At 39.1% G+C, this 15,965-nt stretch overlaps 1 protein-coding gene and 1 long non-coding RNA gene across 3 annotated transcripts; one reads left to right on the top strand and one right to left on the bottom strand.

Moving 5' to 3' along the window:
- On the top strand, window positions 1-15,815 carry dync1li2 (dynein, cytoplasmic 1, light intermediate chain 2). Of its 2 annotated transcripts, none has more exons than XM_042493335.2 (13): window positions 1-158; window positions 908-981; window positions 1,837-1,953; window positions 2,072-2,302; window positions 6,246-6,409; window positions 7,390-7,483; window positions 7,888-8,023; window positions 8,316-8,427; window positions 8,529-8,588; window positions 9,273-9,317; window positions 9,466-9,583; window positions 10,612-10,740; window positions 12,356-15,815. In XM_042493335.2, exons 1-13 carry the CDS (start codon window positions 73-75, stop codon window positions 12,466-12,468), a joined length of 1,479 nt encoding a protein of 492 aa, XP_042349269.1. In that variant the 5' UTR covers window positions 1-72; the 3' UTR covers window positions 12,469-15,815. The 2 variants fall into 2 exon arrangements, with proteins under 2 accessions (XP_042349269.1, XP_042349278.1); XM_042493344.2 differs by having other exon boundaries at window positions 12,361-15,815.
- LOC121948088 (uncharacterized) lies at window positions 1,680-3,880 on the bottom strand. The gene is made up of 3 exons (XR_006106129.2): window positions 3,600-3,880; window positions 2,678-2,801; window positions 1,680-2,269 (listed from the first exon to the last, which is right to left on the bottom strand). It is a non-coding gene; the product is annotated as an uncharacterized LOC121948088 (long non-coding RNA).
- Window positions 15,816-15,965: the final 150 nt, after the last annotated feature.

The raw sequence follows: 15,965 nt of genomic DNA on the forward strand, positions 1-15,965 counted from the left end.
GTTGGATGAAGGCGGTGCTTGCGGTGCCCCAGCAGCAGCAGGGCCTTGCCTTTGTGGTTGTAGAAAGAGAAGATGGCTCCCGTTCTGGAGAAACAGCTCCCGGGCGCAGCCGGGACAGGCGACAACAACAACGAAGAGGAAGAAGGACAAAACCTTTGGCAAGTTCTGTTATTCTTTTAACAACTTCACGTCTGCCGAGGTCCGACTCAGAAAAACACAGCCGTTACGGTTCTGCTTTGTCACTGCCGGTTGCTCACAATCAAACACCGGCCCGGCTAGCAGCGACGTTAGCTGGGCGGTCTGTGTGCTAACGTTAACCGTGTTAGCAGCTCGGCTAACGTCAGCGAAGTGGCTGAATAGCTACATTGTAGTTAGGCAAGATTGCTTATTACTTTTACTAATGAAATGAACATGTTTAAATGAACGAGTGAAATTTTAAAGAGTCATTCATAAGTGAATGTTTGGTTTGATAGTTCGTGTCAAGGGAACATCTAAAAACTAGCTTCTTTATGCAGGATACAACAAGCTAACAGGGACGTAAAAAAACTATACCACAACCGACTAACGTCAACTGGAGTAACGTTATGCGGAAATTAACTTTGCCTTTTTTCGCTATTATTATACTTTGACTTCTCAGATTAGATGAATTCAAATCCCTAGGTATTTATGCTAACGTACCGGTCAGTGGAAATGACTTATCATTTCCTGTCTTTTTGTGTTGTCGTGGACACATCACTGAGCTAACTGGGCTTGAAACAGTTGAATAATATTATTCAGCGTTGGAAGTAATAGTGAAGTTAGGTAACACAAGCTGACCAATATCTTTGTGTGTTCACATTAACATTTAGAGATTTGGAGCTGTCATTGCGCCACTCAACTGTCAACTGTCTGTTTTGTTGTCTTGTAGGACCTCAATACTGAGTGAAGTGTCAACTAGTTCGAGTTTAAAATTGCCATCGGGAAAAAATATCCTGATATTTGGTAAGTGTAATTAATCTGCATGTGTGAAAGTCTCCTGCAGTGTTTGGTGTGTGTGTGTGTGTGGGGGGGGCTGCAAACTGCAAAACAACACTGAACTCACAAAAGCACAAGATGAAAACTAAAACCTTTCTGACTTTTAAAACAGTCTGCACTTTAAACTGTGTTTCTTCCCACACGCTCCCAAAGGAAGATATAATAAACCCAAATTCAGAGAGATCTTGGGTGGGGGTGTACTTATATGGGTTGGGCTTCGAAAATGTGAGAAATATTGCTGTTCGACCAGAAGGATGTGTGCGAGACACTGCAGCCTCCAACAGCCATGACAACATCTGCATAGTCATTGCATTTAAAGTGGAAACCTAGATTGTAAAGTCAAGATTGGGGTTGCAGTGATATACCGGTTTCAGTGCATACCGTGTTTAAAAATTGATGGTTCATACAGTGTGCAATTGCCTCTTTGTTATATTGAGAACAGTGTAACTGGACAGAGATTCTCATAATTATTTTAGGTATTTTCAAAAGGTAGAATTTTTACACATTTTTGATTAAAAACATTTCAATTATAGTAATAAAACATTTATTCAACCAAATGAATGAATGAATTGTAACTGTTAATAATAGTAATACTGTTATACAATCATACTGTGTAATATTTTCGGGGGACAGTTCATGAACCAGGAAAATACCATATCATTGCATCCTAAATCAAGATATGATTTAATATTATTTTTTTGCAACATCCCATCCATTATTATTCTAAAATATCCACAATGACATAATGTATTGAACAATATTACGGCTGCTTTAATAATGAAATGATATTACATGCAAGCTGATGGATGAAATATCTTCCAGGTGAGGATGGATCAGGAAAAACAGCACTCATGGCCAAACTTCAAGGAACTGATCACAACAAGAGAGGAAGAGGACTGGAGTATCTGTACTTAAATGTCCATGACGAAGACAGAGATGGTGAGTTTTCCTGCTGTAGCTTTTCTTTACTTGTTATACAGCAGTAGCATTTTCAAAATAAGTGGCTAAAAACAATAATAATATTGTGTATAACCTAGTGTTTTGGTTTCCTTTCCAGACCTTACTCGCTGTAATGTGTGGATCCTGGATGGAGACCTGTACCACAAAGGCCTGCTGAAGTTTGCTGTTTCAGCTCAATCTCTTCCTGACTGTCTAGCTGTGTTCGTTGCGGATATGTCACGGCCATGGACCATTATGGAGTCACTGCAGAAGTGGGCCAGTGTCCTCCGTGACCATGTGGACAAGCTCAAGATTCCTCCAGAAGACATGAGAGAAATGGAGCAGAAGAGTAAGTAATGTTGTTGAAGTTAATTGCATTTTGGATCGTATGGGAACGACAATAAAACGTCAACGATGAGTGAACTGGTAATAAACAAAAGGCTTTTATTTATAGAAGGCTTTTTAAAAATTCTGCTGGACCTCGCTGGACATTCATAACTATGTGGCAACTTCTAAGAGGTTTGTGGTATTTTTAAGAGGCATGGTTTATTGCTGGTTTATAGCTAAAAAGGCAGCTACTAGTGTAAATCTGAACGAGGCTTTGTTTAATTACAACAGACAGTTGAATAAAATTGATGTAAGGTGGTGACCTATTACAAGTTGGTCATTTTATATCTCAAAGTTAAAAAATCAACAAAAATTGAAGTATGACATGCATACATACTGTGGAATTGTATATCTCAGTAGAAGGTTTCAAAGAAACGGCACTCAGGAAAAGTGCCTGAAGCATCCGTGGTTTGAAGCATTGGGAGTCTTGCATAATAAGAGCCGGTCTCCTTGCTGCCTGTCTGCTGGGGAGAATGAGAGATTGGTGGCTGCGCAGCGTGGAAGCACTGTATAACATTACACATTGTCATGGATGTTTCTAGGTCATCACCAGAGAGGCCCATGATCCTCAGCTGTGTGCTCTGGCTGGAGGCAAGTTCTGCAGATCAATGAGTGTGATGCACTCAGATGTTGTTCTGTTAATTTTAGAACTGATCATCTCTTGCTTATGAACTGTTCTTTTGTGTTTGGAAAAGTACTTTTGGAGGTTGCAAGTTAGTTCTGCCTGCAGGGTCTTACAGGAGATTCTTGTCTGCTGCCAAGGACATCTTGCTGCTGTTGCTCTTATAATCTGGAAAGACTTATTACCAAACTGCTCAGTGATTTCAGATGAATTTGACAGAACAGGTCTTAAAAGTCATGTAACATGCTAATACAGTGACATGTGGTAACACGTCTGCTGGCAAACATATGAGAAAGAAAAGGGAAGCTGGTAGCCAAGTGATGACTAAAGCAGATTGTTAATTACAAACACTTGGGTCTAATGATTTTTAATGGGTGCAGATTTTCAGCTGGCTTTATAATTCAGTTAAAGTGGCTGTTTAGTTAAACATAGCTGAAATTAATCATACAATGCAGTAGAAAGGACACACTGTTTGGAATGAATACATTATAACTTGTATTCAGTTAATGTGGACTTGAGCAAATTTTCAATCATTGTGTGTACTGTAGAATATTTCTTCTTGAAGTCTTCTCAGTTTTATGTGTGTTTGTTTTCAGTCTTAACATTATATGTTTTTGTCAGAATTCCTTGGTCTTACCTCCTACTTTCTTTTTTTCGGCCCAACGTTTTGACCCCATCCACTGACATGGTCAGATTTCCAGTTTAGCCGAGAGATGTCATCCACATAAAGTATCTTCCAGCATGTCTGTCGTGATGTCAGTGGCAGATTGGTGAGATTTAGTCAGGTTACATATTTGTAGATGTGAGCATGTGAGTGAGAGAGAGAGACAGACAGACTGGAAGTGAGTGTGAGTGGCTTTTGTCCAGGGAGTCTTGCAGGCGTCTTGCATCATGGTTCCCTCCCCTCCGTCAGCAGCGTCAGGGAGAGGAAGGGACGTAAACTGAGTGGGTCTGAATTCAGTCAGTGGGCCGGACATACTGGCTCCTGCTGTGTTGCAACTGAAGTAGTCATGCTGCTGGACTCGTCTCAAGTTGAATTACAGGATCAACCTATTGCTGCCTGGACCACACGTTGAAATAAGAAATATTTTGTTTAGCGACTTCTGTGGTAGTCACAAGACAGGGACTTCTCTTTTTAGCCACAGTATCAGAGAAAGGCTATTTTGTTTTGACTCTAGGTGGGTTACACTTTTAATTACTGGAAGTATGTATGTAAAATATTTTAGTTTTGAGTCAACAGCATTGACAAGTTATTTTTTGTTTTAAAAAACCATTACAATAACCAGTGAGACCAAATTTGCTGATCAAACATTTAGTTGGCCTGAAACTCCACCTTTATTTGTAGCTTTTTTTGAGATACAGTTTAAGCACTTTAAGCACAGCATATTGAACTTACTGAAGACTGAGCAGATCTTGATTATGTGTGCCAACATATTTTGACACCACCTTTGTTTGTGAAACAGATAGATAGACTTTGTCCCTCTTTGTCTGTTTCACTTTGTATTTTACAATGATACTCCACCCAACATCTCACCCTTAAGTATCAATTACTCACAACTGTGTGCTTTGAGTCATAGTTATTGTAGATTTTATGGCAAACTAAATATCAAAATGTGTATACAGACTACTCAACTCATCATTTCAGCATAATCTAGTGCTCTACTTCCTCAAACACCATTGTGGTGGAAACGAGGCTCTATGATGAAAAGGATAGCAGTGAAGATAACATTTAAGTAATGTTTTCTCTTTTGCTAGTAGCTAGCTACTCCTATTTTATGATGTGTTTTCTGGTTTCTCTTTTGTGTTTTCAATCAATAAATGTGCACCACGTTGAGGCTGATGCCTCTGCACTGGAAACGATTATATGAATATCTGACTTCTCTTAGCAGTCACTCAAATTTCTGTCAAATTAGGTTCAGATGTCCCCAGTATAAAATCTTGAGCTTGAAAAAGGGTCAGACATTGCTTTATTAATCTTTCTTTTGGATGGTTTGAAATCAGCATGTTAAATTCCTAGTGTACATACGCCAACCTGTTTGTGCATATGCGCTGGATTTGTGTAATCCTGTGTCCTGGGAGGGTTCCCTTTGAGATTGCTTGTAACACTAGTTCTCAGCCCATATACTAAATCCCATGTTTGAGAGTAAAGGAGCTGGCTCAAAGTGGCAAGTCAATCTGGCTTTGTGGGCTGTCCCCAACTGCATTTCTGAAGCTCCTGAGGAAGTAGGACAAAGCTTTCTGCACATGCAACCCCCCACCCCACCCACCCCACCCCACCTCACGGCTTTGTGTCTGGACAGATGCAGCAGCACAACAGAAACTTGAACGATGTCATGTATTTTGTATTTATCGTTTTCAACCTTTCATCTGAGACCAATGTATGAGTAGAAATTTAGCATATTTACCAAGGTGGAGTGGGCATAATATGGCAGTTGAGTGCCATGCATGTATATGATCTAATCTCAGACTTAGTTTGAAACTGAGCACAACAGTGTACACTGCGCTATACAACCAGGAATGTAGTTCTGCATCTGGTTGTTGCAGTGGCTTTGAGTAGCTTTACCAAAGGTACCACCAAAGATGACGTGTGCCTCATGAAATTACATGTTGGGGCTACAGAGATGCTAAGTGGAGACCACAAGAACTATGATTGGCCAGCTTAATGTTCTTGTGTTCTTCCAGCGTTGGAAGAGTTTATTATTAACAACAAAGAGCTAAGTTAGGCTCAGTGATCTTGCTGAATGTGTTGATAATGCCCAACACATTCATAGTTTAGATCTTTTTTGAAAGGCATCTCAGCAACTCTGAGCACATAATTTGTTACTTTATATAACTTTTCTGTTATTTTAATTAATAATTAATTTAAATTATCATTAATTTAAACCAATTTAATACCAGTTGGGGTAAGAGAGGCATTTTTATTTGATAAGAGCAGCACACAAGCAGGTTAACTTGAGTCTGCAAAAGCACTGAGGGTTAAAATTTGTATTCATGCTTACTGGCACATGATTAGATCTCTTTTAAATATATACATTTTGCCTTATGATTTTGTTATAAAAATTACAGCTCAAATGAGTTTTTGAAAAAAAAAAAAAAAAAAAAGGTCTACCATGGTATTGAAAATACCGTAAAAAAATGCCTTTGTCCAATAATGAAAGAGAAAAGGTGAGGCAGGTAAATGCTTCGGAAACTGAACTAATCTTATTGTTTTTAAGCTCACTTGCTGTTGTGTGTTCACTAATGGTCCAATTCCCATCTTTTGCTGCCTTTGTCTTTCCCCTAGTGGTGAAAGCGTTCCAAGAGTACACAGAACCTGAGGAGGCCAACCCATCCTCCCCACAAAGACGGGCCCCAACAGCAGGGGAGGACGAGGACGTTGTGCTGCCGCTTGGGGACAACACACTCACACACAACCTGGGCATTCCAGTGCTAATAGTTTGCACAAAGGTAAGTTATTCCTACAGCCTAAAAAATCTTTTGTATGAGGCCATAGACAACCTGTGTTTTAAAAAAAAAAAGATCAGTTTGTATAGTCTTTATGTTTTCATTTTGTGTCCATCCAAATATAGGGTCAACTCCAAATTCCTATGGCAGGTGTCAAAAAGCATTAGATTAGTTAACCATCGTCAATACTTAAATAATGCAGCTTCTAATGAATCATACATGCAGCCTCCAGTTTTGCTCTTTAAAATTGATACTTAAATACTGTGTACTTCCCCTAAATTCCTCTAATGTGCCATTGCTGTTTTGTTCTATGTAGAGGTGTGCCACTGGGATATGCAGTTCCTCATAGCTCTCTTTCTTAAAACCATATCTACAAAAAGGCCAGGGATACCTTTTTTAGGATAAGTTTACTTGGTACACTACAAAGTCATCTCCAGAATGTTTTTTTTGACCATCTATGTCAGGTCACCTGTGGCCACGGTCCAAAGCCTCTCAAAACTCCCCTTACACTGGGGCTGTGGTTTCTTAACTCCAGTAGCTAGAGCCTTTGTAACCTGTAGTTTTCCCTCTTTGCTGAGTCGCTGCCTGAATTGCTTCCATGATGAGCACATTTGTGCTCAGACCCTTTGTAGTCTCCCCATATAACCCACTTATACATCTGTATCGGTGGAGAATGGACTTTTATGTATGCTGTTACTTTCATGTTGTGCTTTGTGAGGCTGAATCTTCTAATAAAAAGCTGCCATTATACTCGCTTGTTAACCCTCCAGGCAAAGGCTAGTGCTGAAACACAGTTTAGCCATCAGCAGAGCTTCACATGTTAGCTGTGACTAGAAAATGGTCAATGTGCTTTTTTTAATTAGTGATCTGCCAGACCCCCATCAGAGGACAAATATTTGTTGTTCCTGTTTGTGAATGCTGACATTTAATTGTCTTTGTCATTAAAACATTTATTTTTCCCCTCTCTTATTTTTCCGCTTTAGTGTGACGCAGTCAGCGTACTAGAGAAGGAGCACGACTACAGAGAGGAGCACTTTGATTTCATCCAGTCCCACATCAGGCAATTTTGCTTAAGATGTATCCTTTTATTAGATAACTGCTTGATATTTATTAATATTGTCATTTTATCTGTAACAATGACTTTTTACGTTTTTAAAGTTATTTTTTGGGGAATTTTTGCCTTTAATTGATAGGACAGCACAAATGTGAAAGGGGGAGAGAGAGAGAGGGGATGCCATACAGCAAAGGGCCGAGGCCGGAGTGGAACCTGCGGGCGGTGCAGCGAGGAAACAGCCTCTATACATGGGGCCCCCGCTCTATCCACTGAGCCACCAGGTGCCCCAATAACATTGACTTTTTAAACAGAAATGTTTAAAAAGTCAATGTGGCCCATTATATTTTATTGATTATGATCAATTAATTCATCAATCCACCTTTTATGTCATTACCCCAACAATTGCTGCCTTAACTAAATGAAACAGATGGAGCTGGCCTGATCTATACTTCAGTCAAAGAGGAGAAGAACCTGGATCTGCTTTACAAATATTTAGTGCATAAGATGTATGAGTTCCAGTTCACCACGCCTGCCTTAGTGGTGGAGAAGGATGCAGTGTTCATGTAAGTGAAGATAGTTAATTTAGTTTACCATGTTTCTTTGGTTTTTCATTGCTGTTAATTATTGTTGTGAGGGCATTTACACCTGTACTTTAATGTGGTCAAGCACTATCAGCAATGTGATCTCCAAATATACATTGTAGTGTAAGGTGTAAAGGGTTTCATTGTTGCCAAATGCCTACTTTCCTTTGGTTTGTTATCAGTGACATGCCAAAAAGAAATTTTTTCTAGGAAATACTTTACATAAATACCTACAATAGCTGCTGTAATTGAACCGTCTGTTCTTCCTTTTCAGTCCATCTGGATGGGATAATGAGAAGAAAATTGGGATTTTGCATGAAAACCTAACAACAGTCAGACCCGACGATCCATATGAAGATTTTATCACGAAGCCTCCAGTACGAAAGGTGAGGTGATGCAAATACTAACAAAATGGGAACTTTCAAGGATGAAATTACAACCCAGATTCTCATAAACATTCACGTCTCTGCTTTGCTCCTTCTCACAGCTGGTTCATGACAAAGAGATAAGTGCAGAGGATGAGCAGGTATTCCTGATGAAGCAACAGGTATGGGTCAACCTTCTGTGCATATTTCAATATTTCTGTCACCAGCTGCTGTGATATCCTCCTTTCAAAATGGATAGCATGATATGGTAGTATGTATTTTGGATTAGTTTGGCTTAAATCTTGTGACTAGTTGGACCCAAGAATTTGTCCTTTGCAATATTTTTGTTGCAATCCCAAAGTGGCATTTTCACTGTTAAACAAAAGTTATATTCTGTACCCATGCACTGGTGAGCAAGTTCCACATGACATTACCTTCACTTCCCATTTTGTCAAAAAATAAACCAGGAAGACAGTCTAAAAAATCCCCTCTGAAATGGCTTCACTTTTTTCAAGTCAGATAATTCTACATTGATTTTGAGGTTTATTTTTATCAAATTGCTTTTTCTTTTATATGCACCAACGACCCCTCTTTGTATATACAACAAATTAAGTTTGTACTGACGATGATGGAAACTGTCAACCTTTAAGTGGAATACACAGTGTAGGTTTTTTAAATGAGATAAATAAGTGGGAATCATTGAAGGAAGAGGGTAGATTTATTAGTCATTTTTAAACAAAGTTTTAAAAAAGTAGAATAACAATTTGTCCAAGACCCTGCTAAATATTTAGAGTTGAAGGATGAGGATGAATCATAAGCCACATCTTAATTAAGCTGTTCATTTTATTATTATTTTTCCTCTACAGTCTTTGTTAGCAAAGCAGCCAGCCACACCAACAAGAGGAGCAACAGTAAGTGTCTCAACACCTGTTAAATGTGAAATCTTAGTAATGATGATTTTTTTTTTCATTAAATCTTTTTTTCTCTTGATTAGAGAAAATAAAAATTGTTAAGTGTTTTTTGTTTGACAGATGTCTTGCTCATGTTTCTGTGTTGCAGGAGTCTCCAGGACGGACAGCCTCAGGGTCTCCCAGGCCCGCAGGTCGCGCCGGCCAACCCAGCGTCACCAGCAGCTCACCAATGGCTGCAGTCAAGAAGCCTGACCCTAACATGAAAGGTAAGTCCTCTATGAGAGCCTAATTTTATATTTTACCTAATTATGGAGAATCATACAGTGCACTCTGTGCTCCCTGGTTTGTGCTGTTTGTCCCAGGGGTTTGCACAGTTCTTTTTATTTAATTCAGGATTCTCTTTAATCATCCACATTAATTCGACCCCGGCAAAAAAAAAACAGTTTTAATCACAGTCCTTTTCATATTTCTTTGATCTTTTGCTGTAATGCGCTACGATATCGCCCCCAAGAGGTAACAGCCGAAACATTTCATGTAACGACAGATTCCTGAGCTGACCGCCCTTAAGCAGAAATATTGACTTTCTCTCCCTCATTAAGTGCAGTAGGGGGCTTGTGCATTCCAGCCAGAGTGGGTTTAACTGGATTTATTAGAGCTCTGTTAACCCATGTGAATTTAAAATTGCACTTTTTTAGACTTTTTTTCTTAATCTGTGTCAAAGAAAATGGGATCTAAAAAAAAGTTTTCTTTTTGTTGCAACTTAATCAACATATTTTTTTAATTTCCTTATCCAAATCAAGGATTTAAGATAGGGGATGCATATGCTGTACAGCTTGCAAAGCCTTCTGAGGCAAACTTGTGATTTTAGGGTGGTGCATATACCAGGGTGCACTATATTACCCCTTGATATGGCTTTTGTCTTCAATTTTAAAGATGAAGATGTGGCCTTAGTCTACAAACAGTTGATTATACATGCCAGGAACAATACATATGTAAGTGACTGAAGATACCTAGGACTGCTAATCTGGAGCCATAACAGTATTCATTTTTTGGCATTAAAGCGAGATAATCTTTTAATAATCAGACTGTGTTCTCTGTAGTCTTAGTGTTAAAAAAGTCAACCAGCAACTCCATAATAAAGTATGGTTGGTGAGGGTTATTCTCAAATAGGAATTTATACAACCTACCTAAAACTCATGTTTGCAATGTTGTTGTTTTTGACAATTTTTATAAGAAAATGGGGTTTCCTAATAAAGAAGTGATTTTAAGCTCCATGTTTCTCCTCTTCCTGCAGCGGGGGCTGCCAATGAGGGAGTGCTGGCTAACTTCTTCAACAGTCTGTTGAGTAAAAAAACTGGGGCCCCAGGGAGCCCAGGAAGTGGAGCAGTTGGAGCAGGAGTGCAAGGGTCCGCCAAGAAAACAGGTACAATCTCTCATTCCAGCACGCTTACCTCTGACCTCAGCAACAGTAGCGTCCGAATCACAAACCTTCTTCCTAACAGGTCAGCAGTTCCTCTTTTATCAAAACTGCCATAAAAGAATTACTGATGACTTTTTAGCCCCCTGTGTATTTAGATCCGTCTCAGGGCACAAGCTGCATGCACTGTAAGACAATTGGAGTTAGAAACGGCCTTTTGTTGATAGAGGCTGTGGACCATTTTGCTGTCTGGAGTTTTATCTCTACAGCCTGAGAGAAACAGAGAAGGTTAAAACAAGAGAATCAGAAAAGTTGTCTTCTTTGACTGAACTTCTGAAGTCCGAGGAAACTTGTGACAGGCCTGTATGCACCAAACCTCACGTCATAAGTGCCCCCATGAAACTAATGTCATTCACTCTATGTCACCTCTAGGGATGGGTATCGTTAAAATTTTAACAGCACTACTGCTTTTACTGACACTACATATTGATCTGGTATTTGACCGTGCTCTTATTGGTTCTTTGTTTTTTTTAAGAGAAAAACAATTAAAAATAAAATAAAATAAATTTGCTTTATTCTCTATGTATACACAGTATATATATTAGTGTTCATCAATAGCATCAGTCTGAAGAAATCACTATTATAGACTATAACATACCTGAGGTGGGTCAGGTAACAGGAGATGAACTTTAAGCTAGGTGGTTATGAATGTGCTTTTGGATAGATGGTTTAAAAGAATGCTCGTGTTTTTCGTCCTTAGGTGCAGAACAATGCACTTGTATTAACACACACACACAGTAGGGCTCCTGTGTGTCTGTGTGTGTGTGTGTGTGTGTGTGTGTGTTTGAGACAGAGTGACAGCGCTGAAGCTACCTGGTCCTTGCACATGCAGCAGTTTGCAGGCTCCGTCAAAGAGCTCTCCTCTGCATTGAGTGAAAATGCATCGTAAATGAATATTTTAATCTGCAAATTAGAAATGAAGTTGGTGAGACTGACAAACTATTTTATGCAATTTAAATAAACAAAAAAATATTTTCTTCATTTCTCCAATACCGATAGCAGAACTGTTGACTGAAGAGCTAATCAATACTCCGGTCTTTAAGAATTCGGCTAGTGCCTGTTTGACACCGGGTTTTGGTACCCATCCCTAGTAATATCCCACTGCTCTCCTATTCAACTAACTTTATTTACCTACTCTTTTGCTTGAGTAACCTCAGCTGTTTTGCATGTCAACAGTTTTTTCTTAACTTTGTTATATCAGGTAACTATAACAAAGTCAAATAATGTTTGTAAAATGGCTGGATGCATCCAGGGAAACTTTGCATAACTCATCTGTCCTTGCAGGGACCACTGACATGTACTTTTTGTTCCAGCTCTGAGCCGTGTTCACATCTCTCTGAGACCCAGCTGAAAAGATAATGCATGAGTACATGCTCCCTTTGTCTGGTGATTAGTTTTGCATGTGTTAACTGTGGCAGCGAGCCGCCAAACTCCAGCATGGGACCGCATCACCATCCAACCTCCATCCATCTGCTTGCTGGCCGTAGAAAACTATTATTTGTGAGTACACACAGAAGCTACAGGAGATTACTTTTGGACTTTGTCTCCTGTTTTTCCCAAGGGCAGAAGCCGGGTTTGACTGACGTCCAGGCAGAGTTGGACAGGATGACTCGCAAACAAGACTCCATGGTTTCAGCTAACAACATACCGCCGCCGACTGAGAACGAAGCGTGAAGGCAACGAAAACAGCTGCATCGTCCACTGCGTTAATACTCTGGAAATATACATGTACATGTGAGCATAAAAAATTGACCAAATTCCCAATGTCTATATCAGTCAGCACACACAGTGGTTTCACCAAAATGAGTTTCAGGATGCTATCAGATGTTTTGGTGTTCTGGTGAGGTGGGAAGAGAGAGATAACAGAGATAGAGGTGTTGATGAGATGATAAGTGCTTGGCTTTATTTCTGTCCTCTCTTCTACTGTAAATGCTATTTTGTGAGGGATGACAGCTTATGGAAATGTGTGCACACTCCCTGGCAGCCAGTTGGATGTGCTGGGCTGCAGGCCCCCCAGTTTCTGGGGTAAAACACGCTCTCCTCATGGGCTCAAAAAGTGGAAATATACTGGTTATGTGTCCTCTGGTTCAGCTTATCTTATGGAAGGAATTTGGTTGCGATTGGAAAGTATTTAAACTTTAAATATATTCATTGAGAAACGTAATTAAAATACTTGCAGACATACATGATGTAGTATGTAAAAAAATGTTGGATATGATGCTGATGTATTTATACAAGGCTTCTCCTTTTATTTTATTTTGTGCACCATCTATCGATTTATGATCATCTGTATCGCATAACATGTTAAAATGCCACTGACGTCATGACACTAATGCGACAAGTCCGGATAGCAGATAGCATATCATATCATTCGCCCTGTTCATCTCAAAGGATTCTGTAAATATAAATACAAAAAAATCTATTCAGGTTAACTTTGATTCATGTATAAAATGCAATTCTGTCCAAAATCTGAAAAGAGCTTCTTTGACTAAATGAGACTGGTTGGGATTTGGCGGGCTTAGAGGTTGCAACGGAATTGCTTCTTTAGCTACAGGTGTGTATATTTGGGGGGATGGGGTTGGGCAGCATCTTTCCTACTATAACTCCTAAGTGCCTCGCACAGTTAGCTGTTTGTGTCATAGTAGAGGTGCTTGTCTACTACGTGAGAGGAAATGCACTGTAGCACCATCGGTTAAAAGGTTTTTGTCCATTTCTTGTCATCCAAATAATTTATTTTACATTTTTGTTAATGTACAACAAGCCTGTGGTCTGTTATTTTTCAGAAATAAGATTTCTGTGGCCTAGTCGATAGTGTTCAATAGAGCAATAGATTGAATGCCTTTATACAAACTGTAAAAGGCTGCTGATATTTAAAGAAGAAACCACATGATGGAACTTTTGGGTCCCTCAGAGGAACACTTACTGTGGCTGAAACCACTCACTTTGCAGCCAAAAGACACAACGATTTTCTGTGGTTTGAACAAAATGAGATATTGTATCCGTCAGTGTTTGACAGCACTGTCCTCCTTTTGGTTTCACATGTTTTATTCACACTGTACTTTTGCATGTCAGTTAAAAACATTCCCAGTTTCTACATGAAGTAGCTGTAGAAACACATCCCTGTAGTGAAACCTGTTTGTCCAGTCAGGGTTTTTTGTTAGGTCTCCTTCAGTGCCCATTTAAAACAACAACCTTTGCCTTCAATGTACAGCTAACAGTTTGTCACACTGGGCACCCTGCCTTCACAGGAATGCTCCTAATTCATTTGTGTGTCCTTAAGGGGTTGCTTAATTGTGTTCTGTCATTTCTCTTTTTTTTTATTTTTATTTTTTTAATTTAAAACATTATACTGTGTACCATATCAAATAATCTGTAACAACGTTTATGGTTTCATGACACAATAATCAAAATGAATTAAGTGTACATTATCATTAAGTCTGTATGCAAGGCCCTACTTAATCTTATGGATAGTGTACATCAGCAGCTTTCACAGAATAAATGGCATGTGTGACGGGAGCAGCTATTTGCTATTCAGATAATAGCAAAAAAGGAAAACGAGTGAATTGGGACACTGAACCAAAGATGCATATTAGTTAATATTTTCTGCTTTTATAGTTTGTAATCATCCATAAGATTAACCAGTGGCCATTTTTTGTCCCACTCTTGCATGGAGCCCTCGCATTCCACACTGCAGACCTGCCTATGAACTCTTGTTTTGACTAACACCCTATAAAATTGGTAGAAATGCCTTACTCCATTCAATCATATCTTAGGTTTCACCAGTCAAAGGAAATCAATACCATAATTGTGTACAGTAGATAATGGTAAATTCTTTAAAAAATGGTCTGCACAATGCAATTAACTTAAATTTGCTCTGTAAGGGAATAACCACAGGGTTTTATTTGTTATAAAAATGATCCCACACAACTGTATTGGATTTACTTTGGATCAAAATGAAGCGCTTATTGTTTTTGTTGTTTGTTTGTTTTTCTTTTCGTAACTGGGTTGAATGTGCACCTGAGGGTCTGAGGTGGATGAAGCACAATTTAAGAACAGCCAGGAGCAACACCACCGCATGTGGAAATAAGCACTTTTCCTCGGACACTTATATTAATTCCCTGTTGCTACAGTTAAAGATACAGAATGCTTATTTTACTTTTTGCCTTGCCTTTTTAGAAGATGTAGTAGTTAAGATAGAAGTTGATCTACATCTTAAAACTCCTCTGTTTATCTGCGTTTGCTGCTTAAGTAATGGAAGGTGCCCCTGGTGGTGAACTATGGCTTTCTGATGGTGATATTGTAAATGTAATCGATCCTCTAGGAAACACTGTCGTTACACTTTTATTGGGATGTTTTTGAGACATCTTGAAGTAGATAAACCAAATTATTTTCAGGTTTGACCCCTCCCCAAAACACCCCCTTGTTTATGTTTACATCCTTATCAGGCATGTTCTGTTTGTGTTGTCAAATGTGGTTCAACCCATAGACACGTTCTGTTTAAAGATTATTTTGAAATGCCACCTTGACCTGACTGACCACACTGATATCTCCTCATAAAACATGGCCACACTTGTTAAATTTGGCATTTAGCTGAGTGGAATGAAGTGCTCTCATGCTGCTTGGTTTCACAGTTGCACTCACTCTTTGTAAAGGTTGGACGTTGCTCCCAAGATTGAATAATGAACCGTTGTTGTAACTTTTGTACTCGGATGTCAGTTGAAAGCAACTGCCTCCTCACATCCTTTTACTGAATTGCCTTCGACCACTATTGACAGTCTACAACTATGTGAGACTAAGAGCTTCTGCTTCCAGTCCTTTTGTATTCAGGATATCAAGACATTGTAAGCACATGGCTGGCTGCATTTTTTGTGTATCCTGAATTAATTCAGAAGTTTGATTGTATGACTTTAACACAACTCTGTAGCCTTTAAGCTGCCATGTGGATTCTCGCTTCTTACGCCGACAAAGATACGAAAAATGTTTATCAGACCCCTGGCTTCAATAAAACCAAGAATCCAAAATTTGGTTGACTCAGTTTTTGCATCTATCTATACAATGGTCTTGATTTGATTGATTAATTGATTTTAATTATTCTACAACACCTACTAAACCCCCACACCAAAGCGGAAAACAATATGAAATATTCAGGGTTTCTGCCAGTCTGTAAAAAG

The sequence above is a fragment of the Plectropomus leopardus genome, chromosome 1, assembly GCF_026936395.1.
Source record: "Plectropomus leopardus strain MGB_pleo_1.0 chromosome 1, ASM2693639v1, whole genome shotgun sequence".
Classification (NCBI taxonomy): Eukaryota; Metazoa; Chordata; class Actinopteri; order Perciformes; family Serranidae; genus Plectropomus; species Plectropomus leopardus.

Excerpts from the sequence above, each read along its gene's own strand:
- dync1li2 (XM_042493335.2), top strand. The coding sequence starts at position 73 with ATGGCTCCCGTTCTGGAGAAACAGCTCCCGGGCGCAGCCGGGACAGGC. Across the intron at positions 8,428-8,528 it reads CGAAGCCTCCAGTACGAAAG|CTGGTTCATGACAAAGAGAT; the intron begins GTGAGGTGATGC and ends TCCTTCTCACAG. Across the intron at positions 8,589-9,272 it reads TATTCCTGATGAAGCAACAG|TCTTTGTTAGCAAAGCAGCC; the intron begins GTATGGGTCAAC and ends TTTCCTCTACAG.